The 21,782-nt window shown below is 36.8% G+C and overlaps 1 protein-coding gene across 4 annotated transcripts in view; it reads left to right on the top strand.

The window, feature by feature from the left end:
• The first annotated feature begins 2,852 nt into the window (after window positions 1-2,852).
• Window positions 2,853-21,782, top strand: part of LOC306769899 (myocyte-specific enhancer factor 2D homolog) — a 31,295-nt gene continuing 12,365 nt past the window's right edge. For 3 of the 4 annotated variants that reach the window (XM_079258666.1, XM_079258667.1, XM_079258664.1), the window contains exons 1-7: window positions 2,853-3,007; window positions 14,220-14,586; window positions 17,058-17,261; window positions 17,746-17,883; window positions 18,297-18,513; window positions 19,759-19,815; window positions 20,528-20,709. In XM_079258666.1, the coding sequence (XP_079114792.1) occupies window positions 14,533-14,586; window positions 17,058-17,261; window positions 17,746-17,883; window positions 18,297-18,513; window positions 19,759-19,815; window positions 20,528-20,709 (852 nt within the window). In that variant the 5' untranslated portion in view covers window positions 2,853-3,007; window positions 14,220-14,532. The remainder of the gene's footprint in view (window positions 3,008-14,219; window positions 14,587-17,057; window positions 17,262-17,745; window positions 17,884-18,296; window positions 18,514-19,758; window positions 19,816-20,527; window positions 20,710-21,782) is intronic. The other variant, XM_079258665.1, reaches the window with a different exon arrangement.

Below are 21,782 nucleotides of genomic sequence, written 5' to 3'. Positions count from 1 at the left end.
AAGAAAAATATAGATTAAAGAAAGATTAAATTTATCAGACAAAATAAAAGTGTCTTCTCATTATAATTAGGAGAAAGCACAATGATTGCTGTGGCATGTCAGCAAATAGAAAAATAACAAAAACTCAAAGAATGGCAACAAATAGACTTAAAGCCACCAAAACATCTAATAAGAAGAAAAACACCACACTAAAATTTATAAGGACTTAATAAGATTGAAAGACTACGATGGACTGGCAACCTGTCCAGGGTGTACCATGCCTTTTGCCCACAGACTGCTGGGATAGGCTCCAGTTTTCCCACGACCCTTCACTGAACTAAGCGGTTAGGATAATGAATGAATGAATGAATGAGATGGAAAGAAACAACAAATCTGTGTTCTTTTTTTTGTGACTTTGTGTGAATTTCACTGACTGGCATTAGATTTTCTGTGAACTAAAGAAGCAGGAATGCTTTTTCATTCATTCATTCATTCATTCATTCATTTTTTTAAACCGCTTGTTGCAAATAAGGATCACGGGAAGATGGAGTCTATCCCAGGAGTCATTGGGCAAGAGGCGAGATAAAGCCTGGACAGGTCACCAGTCCATCACAGAGAGAAAAACAATCATACACACATACACCCACTAAAGGGACAATTTAGAACCAATCAACATAAAATCAATTTTTGGCCACTCTGATGACTAGCAGAGAATTTAAGACAATCTGTAAGCAATAAATATTTCATTGTGGCTCAGATATTGTATTGCAAATCATTCTGATGCACTTCAATACTTATTCTTATCCTAAAACATCAGTACATGTTATGGAGTAGAAAGAAGACCATTTTTCAACATCATGATTAATCTGGTACCACCAACTGACTCTGCCACATGGTGTTGAAATTTTACATTATTTAACAGCAATCTGGCAGGTGCATGTGATGTTAAATGTGACCGAAAATGTAGCTATATTTGGTCCTTAGCAGGCTGACTATTATGCATGCACAGATTTATCAGAGGAAATCCATCTATCCATTTAGTCCAATTCAGAGTCACAGGAAGCTGGAGCCTATCCCAGCAATCATTGGGTGAGAGGCAGGGTACAGCCTGGACAGGTTGCTACTCCATCACAGGGCCAACACAGATACAAGCAACCACTCACACTCACACTCACTACTAAGGACAATTTAAAGTAACCAATTAACCTAACATGCATGTCTTTGGTCAGTGGGAGGAAGCCAGAGTACTCAGAGAGAACCCACTGATACACAGGGAGAACATGGCAAAACTCCATACAGACCACCGCTCAAACCTTCCCCCCCAGTAAAGGTTCAAACTGGCAACCTTTTTGCTGTGAGACCACAGTAGTAGCCACTACGCCATTGTGCAGCTCATCAGAGGAAATCCTCCCTGGTGTTGAAAAGCTTTAGTGGAAAATAAAGCTAGACAAAACAGTTTCTTGAAATAAGCTTCTCTTAGAAATACCCAAACTGAAATACATAGTTTGCCATTAACAAAATGAAGTGTAAAGAACCATATCTTACTTTTTGTTATTTTTGGGTACCATGAACCCCTGCGGTCTTGCCAGACTCCTTGTTCTAAACTTTTACAGAAAGTCTCAATTACTGTCTTTCATTCAATATTCTTAGCTCTCATGTTTCAGAGCTAAGATGAGCAATTAAAACCAATTTCTTTTCTGAACTGTCTGTAAAAGTGTTTTGTGGTTGTTTTCACTGCCATGTCTGATGATTTCTAGTGTAAACATTCAGCTTTCACCCACAAATTATTGATTAGGGGCCTGTTTTATATTGACTCAGGGTAAAAGATGGGGCAGTCTCAAGCTGAAGCATAAGTACACCATTTATGATTGAGATTTATAAAAGAAAACAATGCATACACAATGCCATTTAGCTAATGAAAAAAAAGAACCTTTAAACAGCTGCGTAGGTTTACATAACTGCCAATGTAAAGAGGTAAAGAAGTCTACAAGTCAATGCCCAGGAGCCTGCAGGTTCACAATCTGTTTATGCTTCCAGAGGTGCTATCATGAGCATGTAGAGGAACTCATATTACAAGTTTAAGTATTGTCATAGTACACCATAACTAGTCAGTTAAATTATATATGCTTTTTCACAATTTCTTCTCTGTAAAAAGTAAGTCCGGTTCGGTATATTAATAAATTGTAATTTAACCATATTTTCTTTACGTTTCATCCCTAATTTAACTATTCATGTGACACATGTGCTTTACATATGCAAATGTACACATGGCAACCTAGTTTAAAAAAAACAAACAAAAAAAAAAAAAAGTGTTCGTGTTTGTGTGTGTGTGTGTGTGTGTGTGTGTGTGTGTGTGTGTGTGTGTGTGTGTGTGTGTGTGTGTGTGTGTGAGTGGGGGTATCTGTGGTTAATTCACCATACTGTAGCGTTGGGTCTGAAAAACAGTTTGACATGAGCACCTTTCAATACTCAACATTTCTCTCTGGGACAACCTTTAAATACAATCACAGGAGAATATTTGCGGTTTACACTACTGTAGTCGTAACAAAATGTCAAGAACAAACGGCCTAGCGGCTTCTCGTATGGAAAGCAGGCAAGGCACAGCGGGGCTACAGTGACATTTTCCCCACATGCAAAATCATGCAAAAGGTAAATACTAAGGCGGAGGGATACAAACACTATTGCAGAACATGGCCGTCACCTCCGTCATGTCCTCTCTTTCAGACCGCCCCCCTCAGGCGACTTTGATCTATGATTGGACGAAAGGTTCGCACGTCAGCCTCTTATTGGATTTCCGATGGGTCAATCACGGGCTAATGTCAATGACGTCGATCGTACACTGGGTACGCTGTGTCGCCTGGGTGGACAGTATAGTTACATGAACATTAAGTGGAATAAAATGTCGCTGAATTATGTAAATAGAGACGTCGCTTCAGCGTATTTAATTACTGATTCTTAATTAACACGGGTCATCTCTGGAGTGGGTGGTGGCAGGCCTAATTTCGGTGTTTATCAGCAATATTTCAGGGTAAGTGGAGTGATACATTTCCTTCCTGCGTCTTTTTTCCTATCACGGGTGCAGACCAGACGCGCTTTATTATTTGAATAAATAAAGTAATCAGCAACATGAAGCTTGTTAATAATACATACGCACGCAGTCTACATTTGAAGAGTGGAAATCTATAATGTGATTAAAAGTAGTGCGTTCTCCAGATCGGTCTGCCGAGTTACATGTAGAGAGTAAGGAAGGTAATGGCTGTCGGTCGGACTCGTAACTAGAAAATTGTGAAAAGGCCGATGTGCAGTTACATTAGCTCGTCTCCTTTATAGTAAATTAGCCTCGGACAGGTTTAGTAAAAATTGTGTATCTTATTTGTTAAAATCAGGACGCACAATCTGACAGCAGCTTTAGCCTTCAACGTGTGAGATTAGATCATGAAGTACCTGTCTGCCGTCAGTGGGCCTGCTCATTCTCCAGACTCCATCTGTCATCCTGCTTGTAGGATACAGCTAGGAGCTCCGATCACACTTTATTTGAAGAAAATGTCATTTAAACCTCATGTGGACTCCACATACCACATCTAACATGGTCATTACTTTAATGACAATAAGGATGAAACATACTTACTGCACTTATAAGAGAGCTATTGTTTGAAACTGTTCGTCAGGTTGCATTTTCCAGCCTTTAAAAGCTCACTTTAAAATTACGATTTGGGAGAAATCACTGTTTAATGGCCTCTTTTTGCTTAAAGTATGTGGAGATATTTCAAGTAGCTTAGAATATATATGGAAAAAGGCACACCAATATTAAACATGCTTGGTAACAAGATGATATTGACATGTGCAGGGCCTTATTTACTATAGTGCTTAAGTATTTTTGAAGAATACCTCGAGTCTCAGTCAAATTGGGGCACTGGTAATGTTTAGGCTATGGGGCTGTATGAAATCAGCTGGCCTGTGCAGGCATGATCTTCTCTGTCCTCCCTGGGTAGATATGCTAGCTGCTGGGCTAGAAGTAGGCCAATTTGACAGGGTGATCCACTGCTGAGAGGAGTCCCTGCAGATGGATTCATATTACCATCTGTAGCAAGTTTACCCTCTATGATGAACAGCATTGATTTCTCCACCTGTCTGTTTTATTGCAATATGTAATATAGTTAGGACTGACTGAAAAATGCTAATTATTAGGAATTACTAATGTTGCATTATTGTTTGAGTGGTAAAAGTTCAGTGGTCCCGTCCTTACAGTGGGGACATTGCATTACCTGGTCCAAATTCTTGCAGTAATGAAGGGAACTCAGATTTTGAAGTGTCAACATCATTCATGCTTAGAAAAAATCTGTTCTTTTGTGTCAGATAAAGTTTTGATATTTGATGTTTGAGAGCGATTTGGTATAAAACCTGTTAAATCTATTAATGTATGAATATAATCTCACATTGGTTTTATAAGAATTGATCTTACATAATTTAAGAGTTTGATTTAATAGAAAAACAAACAATTAATAATTCAAATACAAAAAGTCTGAAAGAAATGTGAAAATGGTAATAAGAGTTAGTATATCAAAGAGACATCTGCTTACAGCTGATTCAGTTTTGTAAGGCCAGTGGCTCAAATAATGACTGATATGTCTGATATAGTTCAAATACATTTTTTGTCAAATGAGTTAGAGTTGTGCTTGAATAATTTTCTCTTCCTGAAATAACTCCCCATGTGTGAAGATTTGCATTTTTTTTTGTTCATATATGTTCGTGAACATTTGGTGTAACCCAGTATTGTCATTGTCTGGCATGTGGATAATTAAGACATAATGGCAGATATAAACCCTCATCTGAGTGCCATGGACAGGAAAACCAATGTAAGTTATGTTTGAGACACTGACCATTTATCTCAGGGCTGTGGTACATTTCATTGGCTTGTGCATAATCTGTGAAAGGTCACTGCCACTAATTACACTACTCCAAACAGTCAGATGCGCTCCATGCTTCACAGTGTTCTTTCTCAAAAGAAGAATATTTAGGACTTGCATAAGGCCACTCATGACTTGAGATTCATACTTGTATCTCTTTTCTATTTATCAGATATCAGTGTACTTCCTCTTGAGAAACGGGGCAAAACCAACCCTCATTAAAAAGTATTATGTTGCCTCTATTTTACTAATTTGGCTTCCCACAGATCAGTCGACTGGTAAATCATTCTTTTCTGGCTCTTGGGTTTCGTGTTATAGTGCGAGATTGGTTTGACTGGATGCAGAACTCTGTGTTAGCCAAATGGTGACCTCGTTATCTTGGTGTCCAGTCAGTCCTCTGGCCAGCTCTTAATTGAGCCATCAGCACCTTAAGGGGGAAGAGAGGGGGATGAACGTGTCAGCTACAGTAATGAGGGGGAAGCCATACAGAGGGCAGTCAGACAGAAGGGGAGGCCAGGCAGAAACCTTGCAGTGTTGCCCTGTTCCAGTCTATTCACAGCTAATCAAAGATAATATTGTTGGCTGACAGTGGCAAAAGTAGTGGAGTCAGTTGGGAGGAGCATTTTTTTTTCCAAATGATTTTTCCCCCCAGCTGTTGGATATTTCCTACATGTTGTGTTGTGGTAATTGTTTAGTGTTGCTACCCTACAGTTACAGTCAGTAAATGATCTATCATGATGCTGAACATTGCTGTCAGCAGGCTTATGAGAAGCTCCACCTCAGCACAGCTCAAACCCCAGACAGCAAGCATAGCTCTATATGCATCATATGGTGAAGGCTTATTTAATTAATTGCAAGTCTACATGAAAAAGTCTTTGATGTGAGATAATGGGCATCATTGCAGTGAATTTTAACATGACATCATAGATTGTTTACTTGCTGTGTGAGCAAAGAACTGCTTCAGTGTACTTTGATATGTGATGTTTTCAGTGGAAATTATATTTTTCTAAAAGCAGATTTTCCTAAGTAGGTATTGTTTGTCAATAAAATACATGTTACAAAGAAATTAGCAGACAATATCAACTATTATATTTTTCTAAACAGTAACATTAATTACCATAAATTCGATTAATTGTTTATTATAAAATACAATACACTGTATATAACAAGTCTAAAAAAGGTGGAAATAAGCATTTACTTAGTTTTTGTCAATGTGCTTGTAAAGAAAACCAACTTAATGGGGAATTTGGCTTTTCTTATTACATTCTTACGGTGCGTTCACACCAAACGTGTTGTGAGCGTCAAAAATGCTAAACGCTTGCCGTTGGTCACCAAACTGTCATTTTTGTGTCCAACGTCCTGACGCTCCTGCTGCGTGTGCCATTTGTGGGGAGCGAGCAGCAATTGTGAGGCCCGTTACAAATCCCTTTTACAAATTTAAATGTCTGATTTAAAAACATCACTGCCCTCATACTTTCATGCACCGTTTACATTGGCATAGTTGTTACATAATGCGTCCACCAGAGGGCTGTTCAGGGATTCAACACCAGTTTAGGATATTAGCGAAACATGGTAATGTGCATTCTCAGAAAAACATCAAATGAGGCAGTGCGATCATTGTCTTTGTGATCATTAAATACTAATAAGTAATTTCTTTTACTCGTCGCATGTTGGCAGTTTTGCTCAATACTGCCCCTGCAGCTGGTGGTAATACTGCTTTGTTTGCGTTATCAGGGTATACATCCACAAGGGCTTCAAAAATTAGCTAAATTACATGTAGATGATCGAATAGACAAAATGCTTCATATTTATCTATATTATAGAGGAGGGGTGTCCAGCTCTGGTCCTTGAGGGCCACAATCCTACAGGTTTTCCATGTATCCATGCTCCAACACTACTAAATCAAATGAATCAGTCACTGTACCGAATTTCTCTGGCTGTTGGATCCATTTAAAGACACACTACAGAACTTTTGCCATTTTCCCCGTCAAGTGCCCCCTATCAATGACTAATTTAGCATCCATCTAGCATCCTACCTGACCTGTTGGCTCTCTCCAGCCATCAAAAGATGATCTTACGATGACTCTTGCTTTGTTCCTTTCTCTCTTTTAATCTTCCTGCGTTTCTTTGCTGAATCAGTGACGTGTGTTCAAAAAAGCCAGTTCATTATTTCACCGCGAAGCGAAACATCACGTCATGTCACAGATGTAAAAGCTCTATAGTGCGGTTTCTAAGCCTCAGGACGCTGCTGGGTAGCACCGGCTCTAGAAATGCACATAATAGATATCACTGTGTCATCAAAAAGTCTGGGACACTGAGTTTTAAGCCCATAAAGTTACAGAATACATCTTTAATGGAAGTCAGGCATGTTGAAACAGGGATACATAGGAAATCTCCAGGACAGCGGCCCTAGAGGACCTACTTTGGGCATCCCTATTATAGAGCATAAATTGGACCTAACATAAAATAGATTCACAGAATCAACTAAATTCATTGAAACTCCTATGTGGAAAATAAATACATAGCCAATAACAACGAAAGCATATGAGCTTTCTTCACTGAATAATGTGACAAAGGAAAGCAACACAATTGTAACGTAATCTTTTTGAAAAGGTCAAACATCATTTTCTTTAACCAAGTTTTTTCCTTTTTCAGCTTTTTTAGGTCTTTATAAAAAGATATTACCAGTTTTTTGCCAGTTGCGGCAAATTAACTAAAATATTAGCTCTGAAAAAGTTTTCAAAGTACTGATAAGTTTAGCTACGGAAGTATCTCTCATAGAGGCTTTGGAAATGTCAGAGACACCAATTAGTAGATTAAAACAAATAGGATGGATTCATTTTCCGTTGTGTATTTCTGTTGGAGGTTTACTCTGTCCAGCTGTAAAGGACTAACTCTTGTGGTCTGGCCAGAAATAATAGACTATGCAAGTCATGCTTATCAAAAATGAAGGTCCGTTGCAGCCTGTTGATTAGTCACTTCCTTCTTTTACAGTCTGCATTGTTGTTCCTGAGCGCTGTAAGTGGCATGTGTGGTACAAATGTACTGAGTGTAACCACACTTAGTATGAGTCCTTGGGTGAGTTGAAGCTAAATAATGTTCCAGCTGTCACTGAAAAAGTGTACATGATAGTGAAATTGCACTGTTTGGCTGACACCTGATCCATTCAGTGATACTAGTATTTTTGCAGATGCAGATCCAATATACGATGGCGTGCATTTGCAGAGAAAATTGATTAACTTGGAAGCAGAAAAGTCGGAAGTTAAACAACTGTGGCTTGCACAGGTGATATTAATAAGACAAATTTGGCTGAACAAAGTAGAAAAAAGAAATACTTTCTGACTTTTATAAGATCAATATGTCTGGTATTAATTCATGTGTTCAACCTCAAATCCATCCAAGCCACCATTAGAGGTGAACCTGATATGCTTGATTTTTTTTCTTTTCTGATTAATTCTCAAGCTGGACGTGCTGAAACGTGGGCCGTGGAGGCCACATGTGCACAGGGGAGCTTTCATTTTTTCCGTATGGCCTAACAACAATCCCACTGGAAAGCAGGGTTGAGAGTGGAGGGAAAACCTAACAAAAATGCCACAGTGCTGCTGAGATCATGTGGCGAATGGGTTGAAGGTGACTTGCTAAGTAAGTTTCCAGGGTGTAATAGTATGCTTTAATCATAGTTTGTCCATTGCATATCATATCAATACTTGGCTCACTTCTTTATTCAAAATGGTTAACATAATAAAAAAAATTATAATTCAGCATAGTTTATTATATTAATTTATGTAGCACTATGATAAACTGCTGACCTGTCCAAAGTGTACCCCATCTCTTACCTGATGATTGCTGGGATAGGCTCCAGCTTGCTCGCAACCCGTAATTGGACTAAGCGCTATAGAAAATGAATGAATGAGTTATTGTAAGACATAAAATGTTACCAGCACTAAGCAGCACCAGCACCTGAAACCTGCATTTTATCCAGCGGCGAGCAACGGAGTATTACAGTATTTAATAGATATCAATTTCTGTATGAGGTTTTTGCAAAAATGAGGGATTTCCTGTTGTGTTAATTTGTGGTTTCATGTAATATTCAGTAGAGCATGATGTGTATTTATAAACTATGGTTCCAATTACTGTGCTGTGATTTACCACAATACCAAAGGTCAAGATGGTCAGTGTGAGAAGTCCAAACTTTTAGTTCATAATACATTTGGTGACATCACAACTGCTTTTTAGCTGAACAGAGACTTTAGATAACATGTGACATCTCTGCAAGAAAGATGTAAAAAAAAAAAAAAAAAAAAAAAAAAAAAAATTCAACATCTTGATGAAGTCTGTTGCTGGAATATATTAAAAATAGTTGCAATCAAGTGATCAAACAGCCAGTGAACACTTTCATATACATCACATTCTGCGCTTGTCTGATTATATGCCATGATTTATTTAAGGTGTACAAGCATGTGACAGCATTGCAGCTCAGTAGCATCATCTCTGCGCATTCGCCTGGCCTGAAAGTTTTACACTGTGAATTTAGAAAACAAAAAACTTTGCAGATATTTCTTTTTGGGACTGAATGTTATCACTTGGATTTAGTTAGCATTGTCAGGTTTTATTAAATGCTTTATTTGAAGATGTTTTCAAATGTGAAGGTCTTGTAGCATGTTATTTATTTTGCCATGGAAATGCAGTTTTTGTGTGGATATGTGACATGCTAGTAATTAGGGATGGGAACATCCAATCGAGAAATCAAATATCATTTTTTGCTTTTTTTGTTGCTTCACAATTTTCAAAAAAATTTTTGTTAAAAAATCAAACAAATTTTTTCATTATTTTTGTCTTTTTTAATTGTTTTTATTGAGATTTTTACTTGTCTTTTGAGGCATTATAGCAACAGAATGATGGTCTGGCTACTGTGTTATTTTTTTTCTCATTGAAATCAAGAAACATGATGAGCAAAAAAAGTTTTGTACAGCTTTGTTTGTTTTTAGTCAACAAAAATCAGCAATATTGTGAATCCCAATTTAAATAGAATCTGTACCCAAAAAATTGGAATTGAATCGGGACGAAAGCATATCGTCAGAGCCCTAATAGTAATGCAGCACGGCATTGTGTGGTGTTTAACTGAAGAAGCAATGTCAGCAGAGTGGTGATTTTCTTTCTTTTTTCTTTTTTTCTTCTAAGGTGCTAAGAATCTGCGTCAAATAATTTCAGACCACCAATTTGATATGTCATCTAATAACCCCCCATCCAGAACTTTACAAACAATGGAGGGAAGCTAAGGCAATGTTAACTTTTATTTTGTACAGAATTTTATCATTTTAACCTTTAAAAAAATTGCTATAGGTAAATTTGGGTGATTGGCCATATTGACAAATAAATATTGGTATCACTTAGGGCTGGGTGATATGACGCTATATGTTTAGACAATAGAAAATATCTATCGTTTCATATGAGGCTCTATCGTTTACGCCACGATTATGTGCTTTACTGCAGTATTTTACGTCAATGCGTTTTATGGCGTGCACGCTGCAATCCTTAACAAATATGGAGGAAGATGGTAGCAGACGTGTTTCAGAGCAAGGTAATTCACTAAAAGATGACCAGCCAACCCAAGCCAATGAGCTTGTTTCTAAAAGAGGGGAAATTTCTGTTGGACGGATGCGGTATAGATATAAAAAGACCGACATTGAACCAACAACAGACTAGCTCACAGTCCCAACAACACACTCCAACACAACTAACTCATTTACAGTAATCAGGACAAAGAATACAGAGTCAACGAGAAAAAGCAGACAACACAGTGTCAAGTGGTGGATAAAGGGCTGATAATAAACTCCAGCACATCTGACAAATAACTGATGACTGACAGAAAATTACACAAACAACTTTATATCATTATGTATATTGTTATGGGGATTTAAAAAAAAAAAAAAAAAAAGAGCGATATTGGGATGTGAGATACCTAGTATCACTTAAAATTTTCACATTAATGAAATTATGTACCTGCCACTGAATTTTGCAATTACAGACAAGTCAGAGTAATGATTGTATGTTTAGGGATTTAATATCTTTTAAAAAAAAAAAAAAAATCAGAATTGGCTAAGAACTAGTGCATCTAGTTTAGTAAATAACCTGAAAACTGTAGCTTCAACTTAACACTGATGAGCTCGACACACAGGTGAAGACACCGCTTTTTTTCCATTAATTTCCAAGGGAACTTGTTTGATAAGCTAAAAATCCTGCTCTCCTCCAGCCAAGTGACAGGTGACATTCATGCATGTGACATTTCACACTCATCTTTGCTCGTAACAAAAGAAAGTTGAAAAATGTTGAACTTTTGTTACTTTTGCAGTCAGCATGCTGCTACTTTGTAAAATAGGACGAACTCAGCATTTGTACTGTATCATGAACAGCAAGCTGTCTGTCAATTTGAGCAAAATCTTCCTGACTCTTCATCCTAATGCCTCATCTGTCATGGACTGTTTTGAAAATGTCAGAATTCCTTCCAATATCATAACCAATAAAATTTCTTGGAGGAAAACGGCAATCCGAGGATACAAAGTGCTCAGCTACCACCGTTACTGCTGTTTGTCGTGTCCTATGCGTTAGGTTTAATTGGTGAAGAAGTTCGTCTGTCATTTGTCGCCTCCCCTCGTGCTTTATTACACTCTTTGTAATAAAGTGGCGGTCATGTTGTTTAAGGTTTAGTCATCTACCATCTTTGTGAACCCTAGTGGTTAATAAAGTTACAGTAGTTGTGTTTTATGTGAAGTGCTGCTTTAGTTTCAGAGGGTGGTAGATTTTTGTATTGGTTTCTATGGTTACTGCTTGGTTGCAGGTGTTGCTTTAGCTTTGAATTTCTCTCATTTGCTAATGTTGCTACAGTTGTAGTTGTTCCTGTTGCAATAGCAGATGTGTTCAATTGCAGATGGTCAATGCACTGGTTAATGGTTTGGATTGCATATTTATTTTTTCCTCCTTACATTTCTGTATGTTTAGGATTAGCCACATGGTTTCAATATACCTTGTGACATAACAATAAACTCTGTTAGTCAAGTCAAATTTATTTATAAAGCACATTTAAAAAAAAAAAAAACTAACAGCCCCATTGCCAAAGTACTCTACAAGACTAAGATGATATGACGAAAATGCAATAAAATGAAATAAAACCCTAATTTAACCAATATATTTAAAAAACATTAATTAATTAATTATGAAGTACTTCATAAATATCTGAATGTGGACAGAGGTTTATCTCAGCTGTTAACAAATAAAAAGGAAAACAAAAGAACTGAACAATTACTTTTATTTGGTTACTATCAGCAACAAAACTACAAATCACAAAGATAAGCAGCAATTCTCTAATGTGAAGAGATTTTTATCCAAATAAATGTTATTCCACCGGTAAAGACCATTCATCTCAGCAGTAGAGTGCATTTGATTTAATGAAGTCAGTCAAACCACTTCACATGCAAAGCACTAGCCTTGCTCTCGACTGAGTATAATGAAATGTTGATACTAGAATTGTGATTAATTTGTAACTAATTATGTAACCAGCTGTACTGTAAATCAAATTTATAGCTGTACAAAAATGGATGGACAAGCACAGGGATATAATCTACATAACTGCTGATAAATTACTATACAACTCAGTCTTAATGTCACAGGTAACCTAAGGTGGGAAAAACTGATACAGTTTAATTATGTATATTAGTTTGTTTTTTAACTAAATCTAAGTTTTCTATATGAATACGTAAGATTAAAACTATGATGCTTTAACAGTAGTTAATCTCTGGCCATCATCTCATTGTATTTACACAAAACGTATTTACACAAACTATTGTTGCACCTTCATAGACTAAAGTTTACTTCAGCAAGCTTGGACAATATAATCGTCTTCAGAAGGCCTGTTAACATCTGTCTTTCAAGTTTAAACTTATGTGCCTTTGTTGCGCATCACTGTAGCATGAAAGTGCAGAAGCAGCATGGGGGTTCTAAGTTGATCCGCCTCTGATGTGACTCAGTGCACCGAAAGTGAAATAGTAACAGAGGCAAAACAGGCCATGCGTGTAAGGGGCCAACCAAAGGCGCTGTTGTCACTGAGCCGATGCCACGATACCCGCTCCATCCCAGCAAGAAGTAATGCAGGACTGATCCAAATGCTGTTATTGGGGGTGATTGAGAAAAAATCTTTTGTCACTGTTTTGGTACAATAAATGTGTGAAAGCAGCTGAAGGTATGATAAAGTCATTCGTATTTAAAGCTCCAGCACAATCAAGATGTCTGTTCAATAAATGCACTCCTCTCAATGAGATCAGTTTATCTGCTTTTTTGGTAATTTTGAGCAAAACAAGGAGCATCTACTCACCTAAAGTAAGTAGATGCTCATTCAGTGTCCTGACACTGAACTCTGATACTCAGATTAATGTCATTCATGTAGATTTGAAACTTGTGCATGTCTGAGTCTGTAATGGTATTACTTAGATCACTGAAAAGTGTTGCAGGATCAGACTTACTAGTGATGTCCTGATTGTGGCCTATGACAGCTGACTGTGTGTGGTATGGCTTTGGTGTTAGTTTGCATGCAGAGCAGGAAAGCTACTTCTGTTCATTAGCGGTCACTTGAGTCACACATGAAGATGCCTTTTAATATCAGGCTTAAACTAACACACATCTGTCCACTTAGGATATAATCACCCCAGACTCATGATAATACCAGGTGTAAACATTATTATTAAGTGTTACATTTGCACACTATTTCCTCATGGCATTAATATGGTTCTCCACAACCATATGAAGTGAACACTTCAGATCCTCCTTTTTATTTAGTCTACATAGAACATAGTCATCAATGATGTAATAACTCAAAATAAATACAGAGTGGTGGCTGGCTGGTAACAAACCACAACACATACACAAATACCTCAACATATCAAAAGGGGGTTTACTCCACATACACAGTGATACAGATGTTAACATGTTTAAAACGGCCTACAATATGTTTTGGTGTAATTAGTGAAGAAGAATACATGAATTGATAAATTTGTCATGGTGGTGGTGCTCTGTGTGAAAAATGTTCCACATTTAATCCTGCTATGTTGCATTAAAATGGGTTGCTGGTGTGTTACCTTACTGCAAATGTTTCCAAAACTGAGGCGTTGGTTGCTCCTTCCTTTCATGGTCACCACATTGACAATGATGAGATCTTAGCAGACAGTGTGTGTGATGCTCTTAGCAAGGAAAGTTGTTGGTAAAGGTGATTCTGGACTGTTTGAACAGCCTCTGACTGTGTGTGTGTGTGTGTGTGTTTTTTGTATCTTTCTGTCATTCAAGGAAGGAGTGGCATCTTCTCTGCCACAGCAGCTGCAGGACAATTTGTCACACAAGTCCCTGTTAAATAAATAATGAACTGAGGACCTCCTCCACTATAAATCTCACACATCTCTGCAGCACCTGCTCCTCACTGCTGGTGCTACTAAAGGAGTCAGCTGAGTTGCCTCACTACACCTGGACAGAGACATGTGTGTGTCTTCAGATGCCTGACGCCGTCTGAGTGTTTTTTGGACTGCATTTCCACTGTCATCTTCAGAGAGGCACATTTCCTCTTGACTGACTTCAACATTTGTCTTCACAACCGCAAAGCATCATGGGTAGGAAAAAGATTCAGATCCAAAGGATCACAGATGAAAGGAACAAGCAGGTGAGTCACTATTATGCAACAAACTGTTTTATTTTAATCCTGGGATTTTTATTCCGTAGGTTTATCTGTCAGTGAGTCATTATAAGCAACACTGAAAATTGGCATTGGACATTGACACATAATTTTCATCACGGTTCTACTTTCATCATGTGGATATCATTAGTTTCATCATGAAAAATCATGCTTTTAAAGATGATTTACTGCAGAATTTGTTGCACAAAATGTTCTTATATATGCGGTTGCTCAGACATGGTTTTATATTTTTTGTAGAGGTGGGAGATGCAAATGGAGATGTATACATCACTGAGGTATTCTTGCAGGGTTCATCTTGCCAGCTGCCTTTCGCAGTAATGAGTGAACGAGAATATTAGTGAGTGCAGCAGCAAATATTAAGAAGCATTCACAGACAATGTGTGTTTATGAGAGCTCCTTTTGTGTTATGTCAATGCTATATTAAAGAGTAGAGCAGGGGTGCCCAGTTCTGGTCCTCACAGGCCAAACAATCCTGCAGGTTTTCTATGTATCCCTATTCCAACACACCTGATTCAAACTAATCACTCACTGTGCAAAACTTAATTTGCTGTTGGATCCATTTATGGAAGTCAGGTGTGTTGAAACAAGGAAACACACCTGAAGGACAAAACCTGCAGGACAGCGGCCCTTGAAGATCGGCTTTGGGAGTGGAGGTTTAACTACCCTTAAAGCAACTATATCAGCACCATATGGACCAGAGGCCTACATGAAAGGATAATCTTTAAAAGTGTAAAATAATTCAGTTAAATAAACTTTACTCCAAATTGGAAAAAAAAAAAATTGTACTAATTCTTTGAAGTGAGATTGGGGCAGTATTTATTTTTATCATTTGTTTGTGAAGCACACTGTATGAATTGAAATGAAAATGTTTGGTTAGTTGACTTAATGTTTGCACTATTGTCCTATTTAAATATCTTTTTTTATGTGGTGAAAGGTCTTTGCGACTTTCAATCATGCTGTTCCATTAAGTTAGCCTTTTTGGCTCCATTAGTCATTTTTCTTTTCTCCTCACAAGAGTTCACTGCATGAAGCTACCACCCTGTTTCACAGTAATGACGGAGCTGGAAGAGAGACGAGTCTGGGCTCTGCCAAACCGCTTTGAAGCACAGCTAAAAATTCAATTATGTTTTCATCACACTACTGAATGTTTTGTCTCGTTCTCAGTCTTAAAGTTTTTTGTTTCTTCCTCTTTTGACATTCTTAAACCAAAGTAATTTTTTCCGTGACTGACTTTCTTCGACGTTTTGCGGACTGTCCGTATCGGTCAAGTACAGCATTGATTTTTCTTTTAAACCAAACAAAATCTCTACTCAGGTCTATTTTCTCAGATAGATTATATACATTTTTTTTTTCTTATTTTCAGCTGTTTTTACAAAGTTTTTATTTCATTTCTATTACTTCACATATCTAAACTCACAATAATGTCTGGCATTGTTTTTTGTACCTGTTAAAATAATCCTTAATGAGCTCCAGTCACATCGATAAGACATAATTAAGATTTATTTATCTATTCTTTTTTTTTTTTTTTTTTTTTTAATATAATGCACACTTGGTACTGTGTGAAACGATTGGGCCACTCATCATTGCTTTGTATTTTGCTTTTCCCAGAAGCAAGAATTTGTTGTTTTATGAAATTACTTTAGTCAGTAATTCTCCAGGCTTTTTGAATCTCTTTCAGAGTTATGCTTTAGCACATTAGCTGCTGTTCTTGTCTGTGTTGTTCTTTGACCTGACCATACTCAGAGTACTGTTTTCTTTTTTTATTATATGTATTTTTCTCTTAATTTCTACATCAAACTTCTGTTTTCCTGGAAACATGTCTTTGTTGATAAAATGATGACCAGTTATAAAAAATTTGAATTCACAATGAAATCACCATCTACGCTACCAGAACTGGTTTATAGGAAAATAGTAAATAAGATAACACTGAGGATAGTGCTTAGGTGAAATGTGTATTTGTATAATGGTCATGGTACAATAGTAATTTGAACTGACAAAGGACCAGAAAAAAGGGTGCTGATGCTGAAAACTGACTCTGTGTTTTATATTGATGGCTGTTTGTCAATATTATGGTTGTAGCAAGAAAAAAATAGTTCATTTTTTGCGTTTGCTATTGTTATGTAATGCGTGTTGTTGTTATGTAATTTGATATAATTTCTACTGGACAAAACAGCTGTAATGTGATAAACCAGACATCAGCTCTTTCTGATCCTATAATTACTTTGAAGTTGAATGGGTAGACCTTTATGTGTGACCAGAGAACTGGTATAATTGCTGCTTACACCACTAAATGTGAGGATTGGAAATTGATCAAAATAAATTTTCCACCTCCTCAAATGTCAGGCTTTATGAACTAGACCACCAAAACTCGTATAGTTTTGAATGTATTGACTCTAATCTGTTGCCTCTTATTGAGCTGTTTCCTCTGTTTCTATCAGGTGACATTTACAAAGCGAAAGTTTGGCTTGATGAAGAAAGCCTACGAACTGAGTGTATTGTGTGACTGTGAGATTGCCCTGATCATCTTCAACCATGCAAACAAGCTGTTCCAGTATGCCAGCACTGACATGGACAAGGTTTTACTCAAATACACAGAGTACAATGAGCCACACGAGAGCCGAACCAACGCAGATATTATTGAGGTAAATGCATGACATCAAACTGAGAGGCCAAGACCTCATCTTGATTTTAAAGGGATCTGAAAGCATCTGGTCCTTTTTTTGCCAAACGAACCCTCGAGTATGTGAAACGAAGATTTTAACCGATAACTAAAACTTGATTACAGTTATTGTCTTGTCAATCTATGACCCCTTTGTGATTGGATGTCTTATTTTCTAAGAAAAGTAGTTGATTAAAACACTGAATTTGCTTTTCTAAAGCAAAGCAATCATAAATGAAGAATTTGATTTTTTTCGCAAATGCTTTTTTTTTTTTTTTTTCTTTCATCACTGGAATATTAAGAAAAAAAAAAAAAAAAAACAAAGTAAAACCTTACCAGATAAACTAATTAGCTGTATTGTGATTTTGGTTTCCACGTTGTAAATATCCAGTAATAACTTGTCTTGTCTAAACCAGCACTGAATATTAACTTCTTTCTCTCAATTTCTTTCTTCTTTACATTCACAGACTTTGAGAAAGAAAGGTTTTAATGGTTGTGACAGTCCAGAGCCAGATGGCGAAGACTCAATCGACCAAAGTCCTCTGAATGACGACAAGTTTCGTAAGACCACAGAGGACCTAGATGTTCTCTTTAAACGCTACGGAGTAAGTAGGCTACCTCAAACTAGACATCGAGTTATCTTTCATCGCACTGTTTTGCTTCTCTCTTGACTTGCTGGTCAAGCATTCGCCTGTGATTGCTCTGTTTTGCATTGAGCACCCACAGGAAATGGCTACTACTGTAAACACCCTCTTACCTTTTTTTTACAACTTATAATTTTATCCGCTGTTTGTATACTTAAGTTGTTATTTCATAAACACTTGCATTGTATTTGCAGGTAGTTAAAAACGGTTAAACATGCAGTTTGTGCAAAATAACCACTTTTTCTAAATACAAGAAAAAGTTGTTCCTTTAAACTTTTGCAATTTATGAAAGTAGCCGTTTTTAGTTTGAATCTTTTTGAAGTACTGCAACACATTGGGTTTTGTAGACTAACATTTTATTTTTAATTTTGCAGCAGTCAGCAGCTCCGCCCCAAACATTTACCATGCCAGTCACAGTCCAGGCGTCCAATCAGAGCACACTGCAATTCAGCAATCCTGGCAATGCACTGGTAACTACCTCCTTTGTCACATCATCATCGCTTACGGATACCCACCTCCTGTCACCACAGCAACCAGCTCTTCAGAGAAATACGGTGTCTCCTGGGTTGCCACAGCGACCAGCCAGTGCAGGTGAGCTAGTGATAAGACTTGAACCATCTGCAGACTGATAGAAGCCAGCAGGCCTGCACTGCAGGAAATTCTTCTCTTGCTTACATAAACATTTCTTTATTGTAATCTTTAAACTTGCTTCTTCAAAGTCACAGTTATGTGTGTATAAGTTCTTACAAACTGCTGTTACATTATCAAACACTACAGTGGATATTGTTTATGTAAAGTTCGGCTTTATATGAATTTGCACAATAAGCTTCTTATGCCTTCAGAGTCAAACATGTCAGTCTCTTTTCGACTAATTTGTTCTGCATTACATTTTTCTTTTGTACTACATTTCATAATTATGAAAAGATGTCAGATTAATTTCTAAATGATAGCATTTACAACTTTTATCCATGGTATACAAACAGTTTAAAAAGTTTGATGCCAGAGAGGCGGGATTAATACATAAGACACAGAGTGAAACCAAAGTGCTGGTACTCATTTCAGCTTGTCTCTGTGTGTGTGTGTGAGATACAGACACACACACAGACAGAAAAGAATGAAGTGAAGATATCTTCATGCTGAAAACAATCATTGCATTATTGATGAAACAATTAAAGCTTATTGAGTGCAGTTAAATCCATAGAATTGCCTTGATTGCAGTGGTAGGTTTTTTGTTTGTTTTTTTTGTCTTCCAAGCTAGCACCTAGACGTCATAAAGTTTGTTCGAACTGCTGTGGATTTTTGATATGCTGTGAATTTTTCTTCCTGCTGATCCACTTATACCACAAGATGAAAAACAGGAAAATGGAACATTTTGTGTTCAGAGATCTGCAAATCACATGCTGTGTTTTTTACTTCAACTTGCCACAACAGACACTTTGTTTTGCTGTAGATGGCTGCTGTTTCCCCCCATGTAGCAGGAGATAAATGCAGAGGAAATAGGCAGCAAGGTGCTGCTAATTTGCATATGGATAAATACTGTTTTTTGTTGTTTTTTTTTATTTGGTTTTGTGGGGCCTGGATGCACAAACTAAATATATATGATTGGAAATCTGGAAATGTAATGCAGAAAATAAGCAGATTTGATATGTTTTAAATTAATATTAAATATGATCAAAACCTTAATACTTGGTATGTAAAATGCAATCAGTGAAGAGAAATAGTAGAACTGAGGCCTGAAATTTTTATTTAATTAATATAGTTTAGTTGATATTTTTTAATCAGTGCTTGTAGAGAAGTGATATCTGACATTTTTTATTTTAAAACTTGTGTTAATAGGTGCTCTTCTTGGAGGTGACATGAATAACTCAAATGGAGGATGTCCAAGTCCAGTCCGTGAGTGGTTTTATATTTGTTTAAATTGTAAGCTTTATCCTTTTACTCGTGTCTCCTTTATCTCTGCTAATTATTCATTTGTGATGTAAGAAGTTTGACATTTCCTCCTCTGCATTGTCTGTGATTATACCTCTTATTGATGTAGAGATGAAATTCCAATAATAACATCAATTCCACTTGAATTGATGTGGATTGGATTCTCAGTACCTCAGCTAATACTTAACTTTACTAATATTAGATATTATATTTAACATGATAGTCAAATGTTAGGACACATTTTTCCATTACATTTATTGTGAAAGTGAGTTCACAATCATCACAATTCTTTATTTTATATGTTTGCAACTGGGAATGTTTTTATATCCTTCACTTTATCTGTTTTTTATAGTACGAATGAATAACTTTTTCTTTCTTTTTTTTCCCCAAAAGCCTTTTTGCTATTAGAGGTGTTGATGTCACAATGGAGACATGGCTTTGCAAAAACAATTGTCATATTGTGCCAGTGGTCCTCAGTATTTTGTTCATTGGATATTCACAAACACTTATATCCAGTTAATGTTAAAACGTTCCTTCTAAACCCAGATATTTTGAGAGAGAAGCTTTTGGAGGATTATGTAACACATCTTGTGCACAGTCTGTGCCCCACAGTCTGCTTTCACCTGTTTGATTTCTTCATTGATTTCTGTCCATTTGCACTTCCATCTCCCTGCAGCTAATGGATACACCAGTGCCAGGGCCTCCCCAGGTCTTCTCACCGTTTCTAACGGCAACAGTCTGGGGAAAGTAGTTCCAGCTAAGTCTCCACCCCCACCTCCCAGCCCCCAGATGGTCAACAGCCGCAAGCCAGACCTCCGAGTCATCACCTCACAGGGTGGAAAAAGTCTCATGCAGATGGTGAGTAAACTGAAACGAACTTGGGTTGTCTGGATTCATGTGGCTAATATTCTGATCCTAATTAGGTGTGGCAATTTATATAGATAATTGTTCTCATCATAGTTCAAAAGTCCAGTTATTTGAGATGATAACTTTAAACAATGATTCAAGTGAAATCAAGACAATTCACTTTTTCTACCTCTGTCTAATGAGTGGAATATACAAATTGCACAAAAGCACTGGCAATTTATATTTGAGTGTTAAATAAAATTCAAGAATTGGTATAAAGAAATTTGTCATCATTTTTTTGCTCTTAGCAAGAAGTATTGAGCAAAGTTTGAGGTTCAACATCTCAGTATTTATTTCAGCAGACTTAGTAAAATATTTTGAATCAGCCAACTCCCACATACAATAATGAAATATGTATTAGATATTCTTGAACTAAATATGCACCCAGGTTCATTTGACATCATATGCTAACCAAAAGTGTATATAGAACAGCATCCAATTACTGACCGCATTCATTGGTTCTGCAGCTTCCACTTATTTTTACAGTTTGCTTGAAACAATGTATTTTTATTTAATACATTTGACATATATTTTATTGTTTAACAGTCAGATTTACATTCAAATCTATAACTTTTTTTGCAACAATCAAAAGAATTACTTATAAAAGGATGCTGACAACAACATACTTAATCCCCACATCACTAATTTAACTCATGGGCATACTGGAAACACTGGAGGCTGGAAATGCTTCTTTATCTTTACATAAGATAAGATATAATTCAGACACTGTTAATTTATTACAACTGCAACTACAAATACCATGTTTCCTAAGCATTTAAATAAACTGTGATTACAAAAGGTTAATTAATACCTATCATTGATTCAAATCTGTCATTTTCAGTAGCCATGGTGTCAAAGTAGAAAACCAAACAATGTTGTGTTTAAAACCTGTTTTCTGCCTCCAACTGAAGGTATCAAGAAAAGGCTTTTTTTTTTTCTCTTGGCTGATACAATAAAAGTTTAGATTAATCTGTAATCTGGAAAATAGATTAAACTTCTCAAGGCCCAGAAGTGTAATATAATCA

The sequence above is a fragment of the Telmatherina bonti genome (genome assembly GCF_933228915.1).
Source record: "Telmatherina bonti genome assembly, chromosome: 19".
In the NCBI taxonomy this organism is placed as follows: domain Eukaryota; kingdom Metazoa; phylum Chordata; class Actinopteri; order Atheriniformes; family Telmatherinidae; genus Telmatherina; species Telmatherina bonti.
This window is presented reverse-complemented; position numbering and strand designations above follow the sequence as displayed.